This window comes from Gopherus flavomarginatus, chromosome 5 (assembly GCF_025201925.1).
Source record: "Gopherus flavomarginatus isolate rGopFla2 chromosome 5, rGopFla2.mat.asm, whole genome shotgun sequence".
Classification (NCBI taxonomy): Eukaryota; Metazoa; Chordata; order Testudines; family Testudinidae; genus Gopherus; species Gopherus flavomarginatus.
In genome coordinates, this window is record NC_066621.1 from 102127831 (window position 1) to 102149395 (window position 21565).

At 42.5% G+C, this 21565-nt stretch overlaps 1 protein-coding gene across 15 annotated transcripts in view; it reads right to left on the reverse strand.

Moving 5' to 3' along the window:
- The window catches only part of RYR3 (ryanodine receptor 3), a 630986-nt gene that overhangs the window by 372722 nt on the left and 236699 nt on the right, over positions 1-21565 (reverse strand). For all 15 annotated transcript variants that reach the window (XM_050954773.1, XM_050954774.1, XM_050954771.1 and 12 more), the window contains 6 exons: positions 14084-14187; positions 13267-13350; positions 10505-10664; positions 9773-9920; positions 3426-3631; positions 1306-1480 (listed from right to left, as the gene is read on the reverse strand). In XM_050954773.1, the coding sequence (XP_050810730.1) occupies positions 1306-1480; positions 3426-3631; positions 9773-9920; positions 10505-10664; positions 13267-13350; positions 14084-14187 (877 nt within the window). The remainder of the gene's footprint in view (positions 1-1305; positions 1481-3425; positions 3632-9772; positions 9921-10504; positions 10665-13266; positions 13351-14083; positions 14188-21565) is intronic.

The window sequence follows — 21565 nt, forward strand, 5'->3', positions numbered from 1 at the left end:
GACTGTGAATGGTACATGTCATGCTACCCTCTGATAATTGGTATGGATTGTACCTTGGTATGACACAATTTTAATTAGCTTAATATTATCTGTATTAACTCTCAGAAGGGTGAAACTAAAATCTGTTTCCTTACTGATATTTTACTTTCCTACATCATGCATATGTGATTTGATCAATATGCACAGACCTTCAGTAATGCACTTCTTGACCCCTCTCCCACCATACATGTATATATGGAAGCTGATCCTGAAAATCTTTACTACTATGGATAGTCCTTATTCATGAATAATGGACCTAAGAACCACCACATTACAGGGACTTCACAGATATTTTTAAGCGCTCAAAGTCCATTGAGAGTCTAGCAAGCTGGACTATACATTGATCACACTTATTTCACTTTTCAGTGAAAAACTAGAATGAAAACGTTAACATTAGTAATGTAATTTGATTGACAATAATCTTCATTGCTTAACATGAAAGTCATAGAGTCATTCTGGAAAATGTTTATGTAAATAAATCTTTGTAAAGAATTTAAAAGAACAAATTGAACATACGGTTGTCCCCAAAATTACTTTCATTGTACAAGCTCTCACTTGCTACTAAAATGTGTAAGTCTAGTTCTCACTGTCATAGAATAAAATATCAAAGTGGTTCAAGTTTATTTTTTCATGTGATATGCCCACTAACCCCTGATCTGGGAGTACATTGCTTTGTTTAACATTTTATCTAATTAAGTTTAGTTATTTATCATTGGTGATTTGTAGTTGTTTGTTCTTACCATTATTCCTGGTGAAAAGGATGATTCAGTATTGCAAGTTGTTTGAAACTCATTTTTCTATTTGCAGCTTAGGGCTTGCAGAATCTTTTCACCACAGTGCCCTCTAAAGAATTAATTATCTTTGAATTAAAGTTCAGGCTTTACATTGCAACATAAAACTACTAGCTGATAACTGCCCTCGATCCTTAGGAAACACCAAAAGGACTAGGATTGGGCCATTCAAGCACAAGGAGCCAACACATTCATTTGGCCAACAAAAGATAGATGGGCAATGGCACTGGATTCAACAGCAAGTAAGTTTCCTCATTGTCTCTCACTCAGGTGAAAGCTCAGAGATGCTCTGTCAGAGCTGGGGGCCAAGTATATGAGGAATCCCCAACCATGAAATGGGAAGAGGCAGATTCATCTGCAACAATACAATTTCAGACTTCTCAATTAATTTTAAATCTGTAGTACAACATAATTTTCTCCTAATTTTTCTTATACGCTTGCAGTGTAACTTTAAAAACAATAGGATTCAGCTTACCCTTTTCTATTTCAAAGTCAGCAAAGGCAAGTTCTGAACCTTTATTGGTTATAAGCAATTCCCCATTCAGAGTAAAGATCATGGACTTGTCATCTAAGTTTATCATACAACCAACAACATCTCCTGGTTGCCAGTTTCGTCCAAAGAATCCACTGCCTAGATGCCAACGCTGGCCCTGAAAAAGAACAGAGACTCAGAAATAAAAGTACAACACACCCAATTTGCTCCAAGAGAGATTCAAAGCAAAGGGGAAAAAAGGGAAGCCAAGACACATTGCCAATCAGTGGACCTATACTGCATATGATAATAGGTTCATAAAATTCTAAATAAGAAAATATATCTTAATATATACGAACAATTTGTAAATCTAAGATATAGTATTAATGAAATAATTTCATCAGTGGTGGGACTCTACTCTTACTTCTTTGTTTTTATCTACGGCTTTTCATACAGAGATCTCAAAGACATTCATGAACATGAAAGAATTAAGCACCACAACACGCCTTTGAGGTACTGTAAGCTAGTATCTTCCCTATTTTTATATGGGGACACTGAGGAACACAGACGTTAAATAATTTTCATATAGTGACACAGAACTCCTATGAATATTAATGTGCTAAGCATCCTTTATGTTTGTTTTGAAGTGACATTTGCCTGAAAAGAACTGCGTTAGCTGAATAAACTGCATTTTGTTCATTTTGACTTGAAACAGAGTCCTTTCCATGAATTACATGGAATCCAAGAAGATAAACATAACAGAAATCTGTCTCTGTAGAAGTAGCCACAGTGGGTAGAATCAGAACATACAGAATAGGCTACACAGTGACACTGTAATGTAGCTCAGAGAGTAAAAACATTTACATGAATCTCAGAATTTACAAAGGGTCTGCTCAAGACACTGTCATTACAATGTCACTGTGTAGCCAAGGGATCGGCAACCTATGGCATCCGTGCCAACGTGGCACACAAGCCAATTTTTGATGGCATGTGGCAGCGGGCTGAGTGGCTCAGCCCACTGCCGCTCTGGGGTTCCAGCTGCTGCCCAATTGCCAGTTGGGGTCCCAGCCACTGGCCCCACTCAGTGCCTGCTGCTGGCCTGAGGACCCCCAGGGAACCCCAGGCCAGCAACAGGCTGAGCAGGATGGCGGCTGAGACCCCAGCTGGCAGGAGCTGGCAGCTGGAATCCTAGAGTGGTGGTGGGCTGAGTGGAGCTGGCGGTAGGCTGAGTGGGGCCGGCAGCAAGCTGAGTGGCTCAGTCCGCTGTCAGTCTGGGGTGCCGGCAGCACTCAGCCTGCTGCCGGTCTGGGGTTCCAGCTGCCAGCCCCACTCAGCCTCCTGCCGGCCTGGGTGAGCAGAACCCCAGACCGGCAGCAGGCTGAGCAGGGACAGCAGCCGGGATCCCAACTGGCAGGAGCTGGGGGACGGAACCCCAGACCAGCAGCAGGCTGATCGGCTCAGCCCGCTGTCAGTCTGGAGTCCCAGCCACTGGTCCCACTCAGCCCAGACCGGCAGCGGGCTGAGCAGGACCTGGGATCCTTGTCTGGGGTTCCAGCCACCAGCCCCGCTCAGCCTGCTGCCGGTCTGGGGTTCTGCTCACCCAGGCTGGCAGGAGGCTGAGCAGGGCCGGCAGCTGGGACCCTGACTGGCAAGGGGCCAGTAGCCGGAATCACAGATCGAGTGCTGCTGGGACTCCAGTCTGGCAGCGAACTAAGCCACTCAGCCCCCTGCTGGCCCCACTCAGCCTGCTGCTAGCTGAGTGAATGAAACCCCAGACTGGCAGCGGGCTGAGCGGGCCTGGTGGCTGGAACCCCAGACAAGGATCCCAAGCAAGGATCACACTAAATTGATAAGATTTGCATTTTAATTTTATTTTAAATGAAACTTCTTAAATATTTTAAAAACTTTACTTACTTTAAATACAACAATAGTTTATTTATATAATATAGACACAGAGAGAGAGAGATCTTCTACAAATGTTAAAATGTATTACTGGCACGAGAAACCTTAAATTACAGTGAACTTGGCACACCACTTCCGAAAGGTTGCCGACCCCTGGTGCAGCCTATTCACAACTACAAACAAACTCATTTAAATTAATTTTTGTAAAGAAATTTACTAACTCTGCTGCCTTCAAACACAAATGCTTGGTCATCAGCTCCCAATTCTATGTCCGGCCGGCAGCCTGGCCTTGCCCAGCCAACACGCATATCTCCACCCGTCACAGCTTCAAACTCAAAGTACCACTTTCCAGAAGTCACTGCATAAGACTGTTCTACTCTGAAGAAACGTATCTTATCAATGCTGACTTTTTCCACAGTTTGGTCAGCTGTGAAAAAGAGAACAAAAAAAAATTAGAATGAAATATTAGAACTGAAAATGCCAATGTTTAACTTTCCATCTGTCTCAGTTCTGAAAGAAATAATTATTTATTATGGACATGGCTGAGAATGGTACTACATTTCTTCTTCATATTTATAATATGGATCTGGAGCACTCTCTTGTTTTGTTCTCTCTTATATGACATGATCTTTGTGTTTGCCATACAGTTGTAACTGTGTTGGTCCCAGGATATTAGAGAGACATAGTGGGTAAGGTAACATATTTCATTGGACCAACTTCTGTTCATGAAAGAGACAAGCTTTCACAGAGCTCTTCTTCAGGTCTGAGTGTTTGTATTTTATGTTAAAAATTATTCCTATAGATTTATTTACAAATACGTCTTTAAAACACAAAGACGTAGACACACAAGTTTTATAAATTTTTTCTGTAAATATTAATAACAGAGAGACATCAAGCCACAATCAAGCTAAATGATCCACAATTTAGTACAGTATAAAAGCTATACTGAATGATTGTGTAAGAAACTTTGGTGGGTAACATACATATTTCCCAAGGAACAGCCCCAAGCACAAAGCTGCATGGGAGTAGAGACTTCCTACATTTGAGCAAGACTGTTGCTGTAAATTGCACATAATTCTCTGGAGCTCATTACTAAACCTTAGCTGATAGCTCTAGCTTTGGGAATAATAGGACTGCTCCTTCTCCCACTGAGTCAATAGAATTTTTGCAAAAGTTCCATTAACTTCAGTGAACAGTATCAGGACCAATGATATATCCAGGAAACATAAAACTGATCCTGCAACCCTCATAAGTAGTAATTTAGTGTATTTAGAGGGTTTTGATGTAGATTAAAATAAATCAATCCATTCCACAATTTAAGGTAAAATCCTGCTTCCATTGAAGCAGGTGGCAAAACTCCCACTGGACTATAATGGAGACAGGATTGAGCCTTTAAAAAGCAGTCAGAGAGGACTTCGAAAGGAAATAAAAATTTGGCTTGTTTTTAAAGCGTATCAGAAAGATTGATTCTTTTGTATGTTTTTTCCTGCTTTTGTTTTTACTTCATCAGCCCACTCACATTAAACATATTGTGTTTTTATCCCCACCCATATTAAAATTCAGGCCCGGTCTAGGCTGGAAGACTCATTGATTACTGCCAAGCCAGGAAACGGTGGCATCACCAGAGCAAAGAGTGAAAGTGTAACATTTGAGAGCATAAGGGTATTTTACACAGAATGTTTAACATTCTGGTTTTGTTTGTTGATGTTAATATCTATTTAGTTTATGTAACTAACATTTTGGCTAAAGGAAGCCTTTAAGATTCAACACCCTTCCCTTCAATTAAAGTTTTATGGTTTGCAATAAGTATCCCTTAGACCTCCTAGACACCCTATAAAGAAAATAGAGCCCAAATGTGACATTCCTTATAAGTCTAAAGTAAAAAAAAAAAAAGGGGGGGGAGGCAGAAGAAAGTCTTAAAATATATATACACATCTATTTCCTTCTACATTACAAAGAAGCAAAAGACCACACTTCCAGTGTTTTTGACTGCCTTAGCAGATCATGGAAGAATTTAATTTTAAAACAATGACTTCTAAATGAAAAATCAGTAGTACTGCAGGTTTTACAAATCAAAAGCACATGTGTAAGCCAAATAAGTCTAGGAAGTTCTCATTTTATATAATAAATCAATCATAAGGATTAAATATTTTCAATAAATTTGTTCCTTGTAATTATAGGTTAAAATAATTCACTTGAAAAAATTTATTTACTGTGCCACAATACTGAAACGTTATTATGCAAAACATTTGAGATATAAGCTACTTTCTCAAACAGTGATTTACATATTTTCCCTAACGTATTAAATAGTTCTGTGAAGGAGAGATTACTCACCTGGTGTAGTAACTGGATTTCTTCAAGATATGTCCCCCAATGGATGCTTCACTTCAGGTGTGAATGTGCCTCACTCATCTTTGTTCAAAGATTTTCAGTAGCAGTGCCCATTTAGCTCACCTAAACATTCCAGACATCCTTGTGTCCTGTACTGAAGCAATATAGAACTGTGCAGGCGAACCTCCCTCAATTCCTTCTCTACTGCAAAGTCCCACAAGATGAAACTCTGAAGCACAGGGGAAGGAGGGTGGGTGGTGGACTGAGATACACATCTCAAAAAACTCTAGTTACCGCAGAAGGTGAATAACCTCTCCTTCTTTGAGTAGCAATCCTCTGGGTGCTCCACTTCAGGTGACTCCCGAGATGAATCCATGACAGGAGGAAGAAGTTTTGAAGTAGGATCTAACAATGAAGACAGAACTGCATTGCCAACCACATTGTCTGATCTGGAAGCGTGAACCATGGCATAGTGTTTGGAGAAGGTATGCACTGAGGTCCCAGTTGTAGCTTTACAAATCTGTTCAACTGGAATATCTTTCAATAGTGCCATAGAAGTAGCCTGGGATTCTGTAGAATGGGCTTGTATGCTAGAAGGAGGTTGAATACTGACAGTACAATAACAAGAGATAATATATCCAGAGATACACCCTGAGAGTCTTTGAGTGAGAACTGTGGGTCCTTTGGTCTTTCTGCAAATGGAACAAACAGTCTGTGAGACTTTCTAAATGGTTTGGTTCTGTCCAGACAGAAAACTAGCACCCTTCTGACAGCCAAGATATGGAGGACCACTTCCTCCCTGGGCAGGTGTGACTTTGGGAGGAAAAAAGGAAGGTGAATAACTTGACTAATCTATGGTGTCAAGTATCAGGAGGTAGCTGTGTTAGTCTGTATCCACAAAAACAACAAGGAGTCCAGTGCCACCAGACTCCTTGTTGTTTTTGATTAATATACAATTTGGAAGATACTGTAAGTAAAAATTTAGGTGTCACAACAAAATTTTCCCTGAAGAATACTGTAATGGGAAGATCTGCCATTAAAGCCCCCATTTCACTGACTCTGAGTGGAAGTGATGGTCACCAAGAAAGTTATGTTCTTAGGCAGATGAAGTAGGGACAAGTTATTCAAAGGGAAGTTTCATAAGGCAATTAAGGTCAAGGTATAAATTCCATATAGGGATTGGCTCTCTAATCTGTAGAATGATTCATCAACCTCTGGATGAATCTTGCCATCATGGGGTAGGCAAACACTGAGAATCCCTCCAGAGAAGAGTGAAAGGCTGTGAACCTCAACAGAACTCATAGGATTAAAAAATGGTCAGGTCTTTCCAACAAGTAATCAAGAACCACAGAGAGGGAACAGGTGAAAACTGTCGCTGGACATACCGGAGATGAAATCTCTCAGCTTTTTTAGGTAATTATTTTGCATAGATATCATCCTGCTGTTTAAGAATACCTGTTGTTCTTCTAATGCAGAGGAAGTCTCTATCCCTGAGAGCCATGAGGAGCCAGGCCTGGAGTCAAAGAATGTTCAGGCTGGGATGAAGAGTCCAACCAGAATTCCAGGATAGCAGATGAGGAATGGTCAGGAGGTGTGATGCTGGGCAGGAAGCCGGACAAATCAGGAAAGGGCATCATATTTTTCAGCCAATTTGATGCAATTAGAATCAGTCTGGCTCTGTTCAGCTGCTTCAAGAGGAGAGGTCTGGACAGATAGACATAAAGAAGGCTGTCTCTCCCAAGAGTAAGAAATGCATCTTGTAGAGAGTGATGATCCAGTCCTCCCCTCAAGCAGAATTTATTGCATTTCTTTGTTAGCAGCAGTTGCAGAGAAGTCCACCTCTGTGTCTAAGAGTGCAAGGGTAGAGTTCCCATTCATTATCTTGTGAGAAGTGACTGCACAAATTGTCAGTCATGGTGTTCTGAATGCCTGGAAGGTAAAGGCTGAGATGAGGATGTGATTGGCTCTACTCCAGTTCCATATGTTGCTTTGACAAAATGAGGGGAGATCTCGACCTCCCTAGCGATTGATGTAAAACATGCAGGCTATGTTGTCCACTAAGATATTTATGGATTGGCCCCGGATGAATACAAAAAGTGTAGATAGGTATTCCTGACTGCTCTTCATTCCAAGAGGTTGATGCAGAGATAAGCCTCTTGGGCAAATCATTTGACCTGGATGCTGTGTGTGTCTAGGTGCACTCCCTACTCCACAAGAGATGCATCCACAGTTATGATGACACTTGCCTGAGGATTCAGAAAAGAGTTCAAGTCAATCAAAAGGGAGGTCTTCCATGGTATTTTGGATCTTCATAGAAAAGATGTACAGAGGCAGCTGAGATGCTTGATGTATGACGACAATGGTGATTGATTGAGCTGAAGGGTACACCTAGGGAGGCTTTCAATAAGGTCCTCGCTAAGAAGTGACCTTCGTCTATGATAGCCTTGAACTGGTCTTGATGTCTGTCAGGAAGGTGTGTGGTTGTACTTTGCCATCAGAGCCTGGTAATTTGCGATCCTGAATTCTGCAGAGTTGCAGAAGACTAGCTCTTATGAAATCAAGTCACTTTTGTCCTGACCATACAGTGTAGACTTTGCATGGTGCTGTCTGCCACACTCATTGACCACTTTCACAACTAAAGAAATTGGTTGTGAGTGGGAGAAAAAAACCTCTGAATTCTTAGGTAGAACATAGTACTTTTTGTCTGCCCATTTACACGTATGGGATGCCATAGCAGGAGTTTGCCAGATTGTCTTGGGGGGTTCTAATACAGCCTCATTTAATGGTAACAACTTCTGCGGAAGCTGTCAAATGTAAGATGTCCAAAAGTTTATGCTCCAACTTAGGCCTCCTCTAAAGGAATTTTGAGTGAATAAGTGATAAGCTTATTCTGTTCCTGAACATGCTTGAATTTGTCTGCCAAAATAGGTGGTGCAAGCATTACAGCCTCATCTGGCCATGATGATTAGATATTTGTTTGTCCACTCTGGCCTTTTGCTCCTCAAAGTTTCCTCCTGATGCTCAGGCTACTGAGAAGGAAGGGATAGAACAGGTCATTATTTTTATTTATGCTCCCCGTAGGAGTATCTCAGAGCTCTCAAGAACTACTGGCAATAAACAGCCATAGGTCCCAGCCATAGGTCCCAATATGCCCACTGAAGGGGACCATAGGGTGGAAGAGGGGGCATCCACTGCTGATCAAACCAGTGAGATGGGGCACAAGATTGTTTCTTCCTTGGAAATTTCCTTTCTGGGTAGGTGATGGGTAGGTCCATATATGATACTGATTTCTTTAGCACAAAGCACTTAGAATCTGTGCTGGACAGATCATGTTTGGTCAGCACCCAGGACACTTTTGGTACTGAAGCACGCTTGGTTCCATTGATCCTGGAAGAATGGGAAGTCTCTGATGAGCTTTCAGTACCAGAAATCTTGGAGCCTCGATGATACTCCCTCTGTGACCTGACATCTTCAGAATGGTCAGTCTCTGAAATGACTTAGTTTTCTTTGAAGAAGGCTCTCTGGTTGTAGAGCTGGAACTCTTCCGCAGAGCCTTTTTTGTTGCCTTTCTCTCACAAAGATCCTAGTGAGCTGGATACAGAGGTGGATAGGGCACTAAGTGCACTCAAAGGCCGCGGTATGGAGGGGGTCCTCTGAGCCCAGATCTAGGCTGGTCTGAGGGCTTGCCCCATCATCAGGAGTCTAAATTTGATTTCCCATTTTTTTCTAGATCTGCTTTTAAAAGATGTGTAAATCTTACAGTTATTAGGTACATAGGTGTCTCCCAAACAGTGGAGGCACTGAGAATGTCCATTGCTAACCGGGATGGACTCCCAGTATGAGAGGCAGTCCTTGAAGCCTGGGTGTCTTGGTATACCACAGCAATGACAATCCCCAAGGAGAGTCCCTCTGGCATAAGCAAGGGAAGTGGAGAGGGGAGCAAAAATACCTCTTAGTCAAATAAAAAGTTATCAAATCATAAAATTAACTAGATTAAGTAACTACACCAACACTGAGGCTAAATTATAATCTGAAAGCAAACATGCTAGATGCTCAGTCTCTGACCATAAGACAGTTCTATATATTCTCCGTGTGGGGCACAAAGGTATCATGAGAGTGTGCACAAGCTGAACAGGCACTGCTACTGAAAATCTCCAGTCATAAGTGCATGCAACACCTGAAGTGGAGCACCCATAGGGACACTACATGAAGAAGAATTAGTATTTACTAGACATACCTAGTTCTTGGTCTGGTGGCTCAATATTATATCCATAACCAGCAAAAGTCCGAACAGCTTCACGAAGACTGTCTCTATTTGATTTCTTAGTACGTTCATCTAATAATGCATATGGCACCAGTCGGGGATTTCGTTTGTTCTTAAGGTCCTAAAAAGAAGTCATAAGAAAGTATTTGAAGGAAATTGTGTTTTAAACTTCACACAACATGTATGTAATGAGATACAGTCAATATTAACTTATGCTCTCTATTTTCTGCATAAAATGTAGGCTTAGGGTTCTTCCCCACCCCCAGCATAAAAGTCATAGTTATACCATAAATAAAAGGCATTTTTATAAATATAAAAGCTCGTAAATACAATACTTAAACACAAAAGTCAGGAACTGTTACTACACACAAAACAAGAATGAGGGGAATTAAGGAAATATGTCCCTGAGAAATTTTATAATTAACTGAGTAACTATAGTGTTACTAGTTTAAAAAGAAAAACAAATCTCTCTCAAGCCCTGATCCTACAATCAGATCCAAGCAGGTGGTCCATGCAATCTATGGACCAATTGCATGATCAAAGCCTATTAACGTTTTTCATATATTAGATGTAGTGCATGATACAATCTATGTTTATATTTTCCTCATATCTAACATCCAACAATGATTCAGAAATAGTAATTTAACTATACTCAAACTAATCAGTTCTACAGCTTTCAAATGTCACTGACAAAGTGGTTCTTACCTGCTGAATGCCATAGGTCCATCCTTGTTTTATTCTGTCTTTTGCCCAGACATTATGTGCATTCTCTGCAAGTTTATCAACTAAAACTTCTTGAGAAGGCAACAATTTCACTTCAGAAAGATCTAGAGGGGCAGGTTTATACCCATTTGACATCATGTAACTATAACCCAATAAAAACAATAGTAAGAGTGAAAATTATTTTGGCAAACTTAAAAACAAACTTTTAAAAATACTTTTTTTTTTCACAAGGATGGAATTCTTAAATTTTCCATATGGCATTTAGTGTGATTTTCTCCTCTGTCTCCATCCCTCACTCCCCATTTATTTGTGGAATCCATTCTAAGTTATGACAAGGCCTATGACATGGAAGCTCTGTGAGGCAGACACTCTAATTTACCACCAATTTGTACAGCACCTAGTTCAATGGGACCCAAATCCTTGCCTGGGTCCTTAAATACCTGCTATAAAACAAATAACAAAATGTTATAAACTGTGCTTTTTAGCAGAAATTTATATGTTTACATTTTAAACATTAGAAGATATATTTATAATTTGAACATTTCTGTAATATTTGACTTGAAGATTAATGGTATTTTTTAAAAAAATCATGTACGTTGTAGAACAGAGGTAGGCAACCTATGGCACACATACTGAAGACAGCACACGAGCAGTCCTGGGCACCAGTCTGGGGGGCTCTGCATTTTAATTTAATTTTAAATTAAGCTTCTTAAACATTTTAAAAACCTTATTTATTTTCCGTACAACAAATAGTTTAGTTATATATTATCAACTTATAGAAAGAGACCTTCTAAAAACATTAAAATGTATTACTGGCACGTGAAATCTTAAATTAGAGTGAATAAATGAAGACTCGGCACATCACTTCTGAAAGGTTGCTGACCCCTGTTGTAGAATACAGATTGTATTTCCATTAATATGCTTTCTATTCAAATATACTAGCATCTAATGATTATATATTTTAATGTCTTCACATATAACTGAGTAAAATAAATAAAACCAATTATTTTAAGACATCTTCTGAGTTTTCTGTAGAGTATTATGTTTAAAATATAGTTTAAAATATATCAAAGGTTTTGAAGACCTTATGTAATGCCGACAGACCCAGTCCTCAGCGGGCATGATCAAACCAAGGGCCTAGGTAGCTTAGTACATGCCTCTATAGCAGGGATCGGCAACCTTTGGCATGCCGCTCACCAGGGTAAGCACTCTATCATATAATCATTTGGAAAAGATCTTTTCAAAGGCAAATGCCTTAAAGGAAACTTGTCCTTGCCTAGAACACTGAAGGCCTGATCTTGAAGATATTTATCCCCATGAGTAATCCATATGTATACATGTTTGCAGGATTGTGTCCCAACTTCCTAAAAGTTATCTCCAACTCTTTTTAATACTGAAGAAGTATACCGTACAAAAGGTAAGTATGCTGAGAATACCTAATTAAAGCATAATATTGAATTGTGTTTTCCTAGTGTTGCATAATAATCTGAGTATTATCTAGATATCTTTCTTACATAACTTAATTTTTTCTAGTTATATACTGTGACAGACCCAGGACAGTGGGGTGCAGGAGTCTGGTAGAGGGCAAATATACTGGTCACTGGGTGAGTAGTTTTCTGTTCCATGAGTGACCAGAGCAGGGGCTGCACTAGAGTAGTCAGGAACTTGCTAGAACCAATTAAGGCAGACAGGCTGATTAGAACACCTGCAGCCAATCAAGGCAGGCTAATCAGGGCACCTGGGTTTTAAAAAGAGCTCTCTCCAGTCAGATGGGGAGGAACCAGAGGAGAGGAAGAGCGTGTGAGGAGCTGGGAGCAAGAGACACAAGGAGCTGAGACTGAGGGGGTGTGCTGCTGGAGGACTAAGGAGTACAAGCGTTATCATACACCAGGAGGAAGGTCCTGTGGTGAGGATAAAGAAGGTGTTTGGAGGAGGCCTTGGGGAAGTAGCTTAGGGAGGTGTAGCTGTCACACAGCTGTTACAAGAGGCACTATAGACAGCTGCAAATCCATAGGGCCCTTGGCTGGAAACCGGAGTACAGGGCGGGCCCGGGTTCCCCCAAAGCTCCCAACTCCTGATCAGACACAGGAGGAGTTGATCCAGACTGTGGGGGAGATCTGAGGTGAGCAAATCTGCCAATAAGCGCAGAACCCACCAAGGTAGAGGAGGAACTTTGTCACAACACGTTGATTTAAATATCAATAGAGGTTAGATTAGTCTTGTCTTTGTACATTTTTGTATATAGTACAATACTTTTACCAAAATGAAAAAGTAAATGGAAAATGGAGGCAGTTATATGGAAGAGGAGTATACCCTTTTAAGTACAGAACAGTATCATGTACTATATTTTGCTACATGATAAAAGAAACTTTCTATTCTGGAGTTACACAAAGCTAACATCACAAGGTAAAAAGAGTATGCTAGTTCAATATAGTCACTAATGCATGGCTATTTTTCTCACAGCCACTCCACAGGGTGACATAATACAGCAAGATTGGCAGTCAGCAATCATCAGTGGCCAGATGCTGAAACAAAAATTTGCTGTCGCAAGTCAGCATTCATGTGCCCAGGCAGTCTGTATATGTGAAACTTTCATAGAACCTAGAGTCAGCATTATCAGCTGAAAATAAATTTCTTAAAATAATGTTTACCAAAACAATTGCAAAGACTATTGTATGTTTAAGTAACACACAAATAATTAATCATTATAATCAATGCATGATAATTATTGTTAAGATACATACTTTTTAGGAAGTTTTACTTTCTTAAGATCTTCCTCAGCTGCTAGATTAGCATGAACAATATGACATCCAAGGGCCAAAAGAGTTCTATAAAGATAAAAAGTTGGTGGTTGTAAAATATAATGAAGTTACAGCTCCTATCAGGTGTTAAAGAAAAATATAGCACTCTCTTAAATTATTTTGTGTTATTAGTAACTCTTCATATTTGAAACACTTCAAATGTACTTCTAATTTAATTCCAGATTTATAGGCTTTGGAAAAATGAAGACTTTGATTTAGCAAAAGTCAGCAGAAATAGGATTACAAAATGAAATGAAGGACATTAGCATCAAAGTAAAAAAAAAAAGTACAAATGAATGTTTTAAAAAATATGGGTCAAATCTTGCTTGTCCTCCTGCAACAAGTAGTCCACTGCAAGTTAGACTCACATGGGACTTTTATCATGAGTAAAGGCAGCAGAATTTAACTCTGTTTTCTCCTCTATATCGCTGCCAATAAATGACCTCATTCTGCCCTTTAAATATACACGCAGAACTCCCAGTGAAGTCAACAGGAATTGTACAAATTATTATGAACAGAATTTGGACCCAATTGTCCATCTGACTTGTACATTTTGGAAACATACAACACATTTAGACAATTTAGACAAACATCAGTCAGGGATGGTCTAGATAGTACTTAATCCCGCCCTGAGTGCAGGGGACTAGACTAGATGACCTCCCAACATCCCTTCCGGTCCTACAATTCTATGATTTTAAAATGGCAGAATCAGTAGAAATATAAAACTTGATTTCTTTTTAATATTATATTTAAAACTCACTTTAGGGTTTCTGTTGACATTTGTAGGTTATAATTCTTCTCTGTTTCAGGTAATTTTGAGAACTCCACGAGACAAGGGTGTTGTCTTTTATTATCATCCCGTATCTATAATAGAATACCAGAAAACGATATTGTACTGTTACCACACTCAGACTAATTTCAGCACAGCAAAAATAGACTTGTTCATTGTACAGATAAAGCTTTTACAAACTCTACCATCCATCCTATGATGCCTTATAACAGCTATTCAGAATTATATAAATGAGTCTTTCCGTGATCAGTTATGAAGTATGGAACAAAACCCTTAACCTCTGAAACACAATGAAAGATGTAAAATCATAGTTAGTGAATGAAAAGGTAAAAATAGACTAAATACTGCAGTCCTTACTCTATGAAAACTCCTACTGCATGTTTGAGCTAAGCTAATTTGCTATTCTAAATTGAAAAGTAGCTGAAGAATAACTCTTCCTCCTGAGTTAATCTAACCATTAGACGAAGGTTTCTGACCATTAGGGGAGTGAAGTTCTGGAATAGCCTTCCGAGGGAAGTAGTAGGGGCAAAAGACTTTCCTGGCTTTAAGACAAAGCTTGATAAGTATATGGAGGGGATGTTATGATAGGATTGTTAATTTGGGCAATTGATCTTGAATTACCACCAGACACGTCTGCTCAATGGTCTGCGGGGAGATGTTGGATGCGATGGGTACTGAGTTACTGCTGAGAATTCCTTCTTGGGTGCTAGCTGGTGACTCTTGCCCACATGCTCAGGGTTTAGCTGATCGCCATATTTGGGGTCGGGAAGGAATTTTCCTCCAGGGCGGATTGGCAGGTGCCCTGGAGGTTTTTCGCCTTCCCCTGCAGCGTGAGGCACGGGTCGCTTGCTGGTGGTTTCTCTGCAGCTTGAGGTCTTCAAACCATTTTTGAGGATTTCAATAACTCAGTCCTGGGATAGGGGTTGTTATAAAATTGGATGGGTGGAGTTCTGTGGCCTGCCTTGTGCAGGAGGTCAGACTAGATGATCAGATTGGTCCCTTCTGACCTATGAGTCTATGAGTCATTTCTGTTCATTATCCTGTGGTGTCAGAGAGATATTGCTTCGTTCTCTCAGCAATATTGACCACTAAAGATTTAGGAGCATGCTGTGAAGATAAAAAACTCTGAGTCCTTGAGAGGTGTATAATATTTCTTGTCAGCCTTTTGCAGGTAGGTGGTATGGTGGCTGAGTGTCCCCTTCAGCTTTAGCAGATTCCAATAGTGCTTCATTAATGGAAGCGCTACATATCCTGACATCTGAAGAGAGTTTAGTAACTTAAGATGAGATTCCTGGATCACTTCCAGATGGATCTGCAATGCATCAGCTCTTGAAACTGTTTCAAATAATCAGCATAAGAAAGAAGAGAGCACAACAACCTCATCAGGGGAAGAAGATGAGATCTTCTCCCCCGGGTGTTGATCATATCTTCTTGCTGTGGCTGCTGTGGTAATTCAGGTTGCATACTTTCCGTCTCCTTGCTAAGACATTTATGCATTCTCCTAAACTACTCCTATTAAGGATCCCATGGATTCCAAGAATACCACTGGGAGCCCCATATGTATGAGGAGGGGGACACCGAAGGAACCTCCCCAAGTCTTATAAGGATAATGATAAGAATCTCTCCCATCAACATGCTTAGAATATCACCAATCTGAATACAATTCTGAAAGGGCAGCCACCAGGGGATATATGGGAGAGAATTGTGTATTTGCTGAGACTCTGAGGAAGATGTTTTTTCAACAGATTACAATACAAGGGAATGATGCTCCTCTGATACTGAAACGTCTCTGGGTAATAAAATTCTACCCACACCAGAGAAAGGAAGGGGAGACATATGGTCTTCCATTCCTGTCTGTACCATGTTCTGATATGATCAAAGACCGAAATCATACTGTACCATCTGTTACTATAGATGGTACTGCATGACCCTGCACCAACTGCTTGGTACAAGTCTAATTCAGTATCCTATGCTTCCTAAGCACCAAAGGGTCCTCAGGAGCAGACTTAGACTTCTGCATTCTTTTAAGCAGCACTGAGTAGCCCCACAGTATGCCAACTTTTTGATGGTTGACTTAGAACAACGCTGCCTCAGCTCTTGTCCCCTAATGCCCCTACTCTGCTTGTGCTACATTGATGACATCTTCATCATCTGGATCCATCGAAAAGAGGCCCTTGAGGAATTCCACCAGGATTTCAACAATTTCCACCCCACCATCAACCTCAGCCTGGCACACAAGAGATCCACTTCCTAGACAATACAATATAAATAAGCGATGGTCACGTAAACATCACCCTATACCGGAAACCTACTGACCGCTATACTTACCTACATGCCTCCATCTTTCATCCAGACCAAGCTCTAAGATACAACTGCATTTGCTCCAATCCCCCAGACAGAGACAAATACCTACAGGATCTCTATCAAACATTCTTCAAACTACAATGCCCACCTGATGAAGTGAAAAAACAGATTGACAGAGCAAGAAGGGTACCCAGAAGTCACCTACTACAAGACAGGCACAACAAAGAAAGTTACAGAACACCACTAGCCGTCACCCCCAGTCCCCAAATAAAACCTCTCCAGCGCATCAAGGATCTACAACCTATCCTGAAGGACGATCCATCACTCTCACAGCCCTTGAGAGACAGGCCAGTCCTTGCTTACAGACAGCCTCCCAACCCGAAGCAAATACTCACCAGCAACTACACACCACACAACAAAAACACTAACCCAGAAACCAAACCCTGCAACAAACCCCGGTGCCAACTATGTCTGCATATCTATTCAAGGGACATCATCATAGGGCATAACCACATCAGCCAGACCATCAGGGGCTCGTTCACCTGCACATCTACCAATGCGATATATGACATCATGTGCCAGCAATGCCCCTCTGCCATGTACATCAGCCAGACTGGATAATCTCTATGAAAAAGAATAAATGGACACAAACTTGACATCAGGAATTATAACATTCAAAAACCAGCAGGAGAACACTTCAATCTCCCTGGTCACTCAATAACAGACTTAAAAGTGGCAATTCTTCAACAAAAAAGCTTCAAAAACAGAATCAAATGAGAAACTGCAGAACTGGAATTAATTTGCAAACTGGAGACCATCAAGTTAGGCCTGAATAAAGACTGGGAGTGAATGGGTCACTACAAAAACTAAATCAATTTGTTAGTCTCTCAGGTGCCACAAGCACTCCTTGTTGTTTTTACAAAAACTAATTTCCCCTTGCTAAATACTTACACCTGTCAACTGTTTGAAATGGGCCACCGTGTTTACATTGGCCTCATTAACACTACAAAAGTGATTTCCACTCCTTCTTGTCAACTGTTGAGAATAGCCTACCTCCAACTTAAATTGAATTGGCTCGTTAGCACTGAAACCCCACTTGATAAGGCAACTCCCATCTTTTCGTATGCTGAGTATTTATACCTCCCTACTGTATGTTCCACTCCATGCATCTGATGAAGTGGGTTTTAGCCCATGAAAGCTTATGCCCAAATAAATTTGTTAGTCTGTACAGTCCCACAAGGACTCCTCATTGTTTTTACTGAGTAGATCATAGCTCATAACCTATGAGCTCCACACCAATGGTCTGAACACCACAATTCGAGACTTCCACTTTTCCCAGTACCGATGTCTTGCTACCAACGGACTTTGGATCCTCAGCTGGACCTTTTTCAGGATGTGAGAGGATTTCAACCTCTTTCAAGAATCTAGTTCCTCCTGACTTCTTGTTCTATAGGAGGCCTTAACCCTTCTACAGCCCAGTGTATCCCACAATTCTGGACATCAGGATTGTTCTCTATCTGCAGCTCATGGAGGTAGATCGTTGTTTTGGCATCACACGTTCTAGCCCTGCCCCCTCTGCTCTCATTTACTCCCAGGCTGTCTGCCTCCACAGCAGCAAACAGAGGCAGTTTCTTTTGCTCCTGCCCTTCCTTATTTTATCTTTTCTGCCCAGCTTTTTGGCACTGGGGAGCAGTGTTCTTTCTCCTTGGCATCCCTCCTTGGGTCAGTTAACCCTTTGAAGGGTTAATCCACCCTGAGCCTTTGCTGCAGTGCCTTGATGCTGGTCATCTGCCCTTCATGGGCAAGGCAGAGTGGCAAAAAAATTGGGACTGAGGGAAAGGGGAAGTACAGGAGAGCCAACTGCCAGCTCAAGTGGAAAGTGTTGGATAGGGAGCCTGGATTGAGGCCCCCTCAAGAGCAGAACAGATGACATTTCCTGTTGGCTTCTGTAGCAAATAGGTTGATCATTGGGATGCCCTAAGTTGTGAAGATGACCGAGAGGACACTTGTCTTCAGGGACCACTCATGACTTAAGGAAAAATATCTGCCAAGATGACCCCTGAGATGATTCTGAACCCCAGGCAAGTGAATAACAGGGACCTCGATGCAGAACTACTACATCTCAATTACATCTAGGCAGAGCAACCTGGGGTGTGCTCCTTCTTGTTTGTTCACATAGTACATCGCAGTGGTATTCTTTATAAGTATGTGAACCACTGAATCAATGATATGGTCCCAAAAAGCATAACATGCAGTGTAGATGGCCTGAAGCCTCTGCTCCAACCACAGTCCTGTGTACTTTCAGTGGCCCCCAGGTGCACCCCCCAAGCAATCAAGGAGGTGTCGGTAACAAACGATCTGATTGGTGAGAGCTGGACAAAAGGAACACCTTGGCAAACATTCTCTGGATACATCCACCACTACAAGTAATCCAGGACCAGTGAAGGAATATGAATCAGTCTATCTAGAACAGGGGACGGCAACCTTTCAGAAGTAGTGTGCCGAGTCTTCGTTTATTCACTCTAATTTAAGGTTTCGCATGCCGGTAATACATTTTAATGGTTTTTAGAAGGTCTCTCTCTACAAGTCTATATATTATATAACTAAACTAGTGTTGTATTGTAAAATAAGGTTTTCAAAATGTTTAAGAAGCTTCATTTAAAATAAAATTAAAATGTTGATCTTACACCGGCGGCCCGCTCAGCTCGTTACTGGTCTGGGGTTCTGTTCACCTAGGCCGGCAGTGGGCTTAGTGGGGCCTGTGAGTGGTACAGGGTTCAAGTCAGCGGGGGTATGTGTGTAGGGGGGTGCAAGGCTCAGGGCAGAGGGCTGGATGTGTGTGTGTGTGGGTCAGGGTAGAGGGCTGGGTGACTGCCCCCCCCGAGCCTCCAACCCCCCCACTGCTTGTCCCAACTACCCCCTCCTGTGACCCCACCCATTATCTAAGCCTCCCTATCCCTTGTCCCCTGACTGCCCCCCTAGGATCGTACCGCCTACCTGTCCCCAGACTGCCCCAACCCTTATTCACACCCCTGCACCCAGACAGAACCACCTGGATTCCCATGCCTATCTAACCGCTCCCCATCCCCTGACAGGACCCCCAGAACTCTGGATCCATACAACGTCCCTCTGCTCCCTGCCTGCCCCAACTCCTCTCCACACCCCTACCTCCTGATATCCCCCCCCAGAACTCCCAACTCATCCAACTCCCTCAGCTCCTTGTCCCCTGACCACCCCCTCCAGAGACCCTAACTGCCCCCCAGGACCCTCCTTGCTCCCTGTCCCCTGACTGCCCTGACCCCTATCCACCTCTGCCCCCTAACAGACTCCAGGACTCCCATGCCCCATCCAACCCCCTCTGATCCCTGACTGCCCCCTCCAGAGACCTCCGCCCCAATCACTCTCCTCCAGGATCCCACCCCCCGCATCCAACCCCCCCTGCTCCCTGACTGCCCCCATCCCGGCCCTATACCCCTTACCATGAGGCTCCCTGCTCATCCGGAGCCCTACCGCCCTGCACGCAGCCCTGCTCCGCCCCGCCCCTCAGAGCGCTGTGCGCAGGGCAGCAGGGCTCCGGATGAGCGGGGAGCGTCTTTCCCTCCCCATGGAGCCAAATGCTGCCCCACAGGAGTGCACAGCCCTGGCCCCCACAGCACTGCGCCCGTGGCGGCAGGACTCCAGAGGAAGGGGGGGAGGGGCCAGCGGCTTGCTGCACTCTGCCCAGCGCTCCGGCCCAGGAGCGCAGACCCTGTGGCTTGCCACATCGGCAGGATTTTTAATGGCACGCTGGAGTCCAGGCAGGCTCCAGCGTGCCATTAATAAATGGCTCGTGTGCCATTTTTGGCACACGTGCCATAGGTTGCCGACCCCTGATCTAGAAGGTGAAGAGTGAGACGGTAAACCATCCTGAACCACACTGGAAGAGGGTAAAGGTGCAACCTTGCAAACTGGACCCCCTGTGCACAAGTGACCCAAGAGCCTTAGACATGCGCAAACTGTCATGGAAGGCTGAGAGCGCAGACTGAGGCAAAGGTGGTGAATTGTCTGAAAACAATGAGTCAGCAGAAATGCTTTTGATGTAGTGGAATCTAACAGGGCCCCGCTGAACTCGCTTTTCTGAGTGAGAGCCAAGATTGACTTCCCAGAGTTTAGGATGCGACCAAGACAGTTGAGCAAGCATGGTGCTAACATGAGCAAGAACCTCCCCTCTGGATCTGCCCCTCAGTAGCCAGTCATCCAGATACAGGAATATGTGAATTCCCTTCTTCCTGAGATATGCAGTCATAATGAGCATGCATTTCATAAAAATCAGGGGGAAGAACAGAGGCTAAATGGAAGCATAGTGTAGTAAAAGTGATGCTCTGCCACGATGAAAAGAAGGAATTTTCTGTGGCTCAGCAAAATCACCATATGGAAGAAGGTGTCCTGAAGGTCCAGAGCAGCAATCCAGTCATTCTGGGATAATACGGGGAGAATACTCAATAGAGTGACCATTCAGAATCTCATGTACCTGATATATTTGTTGAGGCCAGGAAAGTGAAGAATGGATCTTACTCTTCTCTTGGATTTCGGTATCAGAAAGAACTAGGAATAGAAGTTGTGATCACAGTGTTCCAGTGTAAACTCCTCCTTCATGGCTCCCAAAGCCAGTAGAGAACAGACTGGCTCGAGGAGCAGTATTTCATGAGAGTGGTCCCGAAGAGGGACACGGAGGGAGAGTGGGGAGGTTTGGAGAGGAACTGGATGGCATAAGCCAATCTGATGGTGCTTAGGACCCAGCTGTTAATAGTGATTGAGCCCAAAGCAATGACAGGAACAATGCTTTGGATCAATGGGCACTTGGAGTATGGTGGGGAAAGCATATGGATTGGCCAAACCCTGAGCCAGACTGCTTCCTCCAGTGAGATCTATATCCCTTTCTGGGTTAGTTCTGCTGTCTCGGAGAAGAGAATGGCTGGCAAAATGTATGCTGCAGATGATACTGTTGCTGCTGCTCTTGCTACTGCTGAATGCTGTAGTGGAGCCTTTTCACGGCCAGGGCGTACACTCCCAAGGACCACAGGACAACCCTGGAGTCTCTGAAGGAGTGTAGCATCTTGTCAGTCTTTTCCAAGAACAGTGTTTGGCCACTGAATGACAAATCCTCAA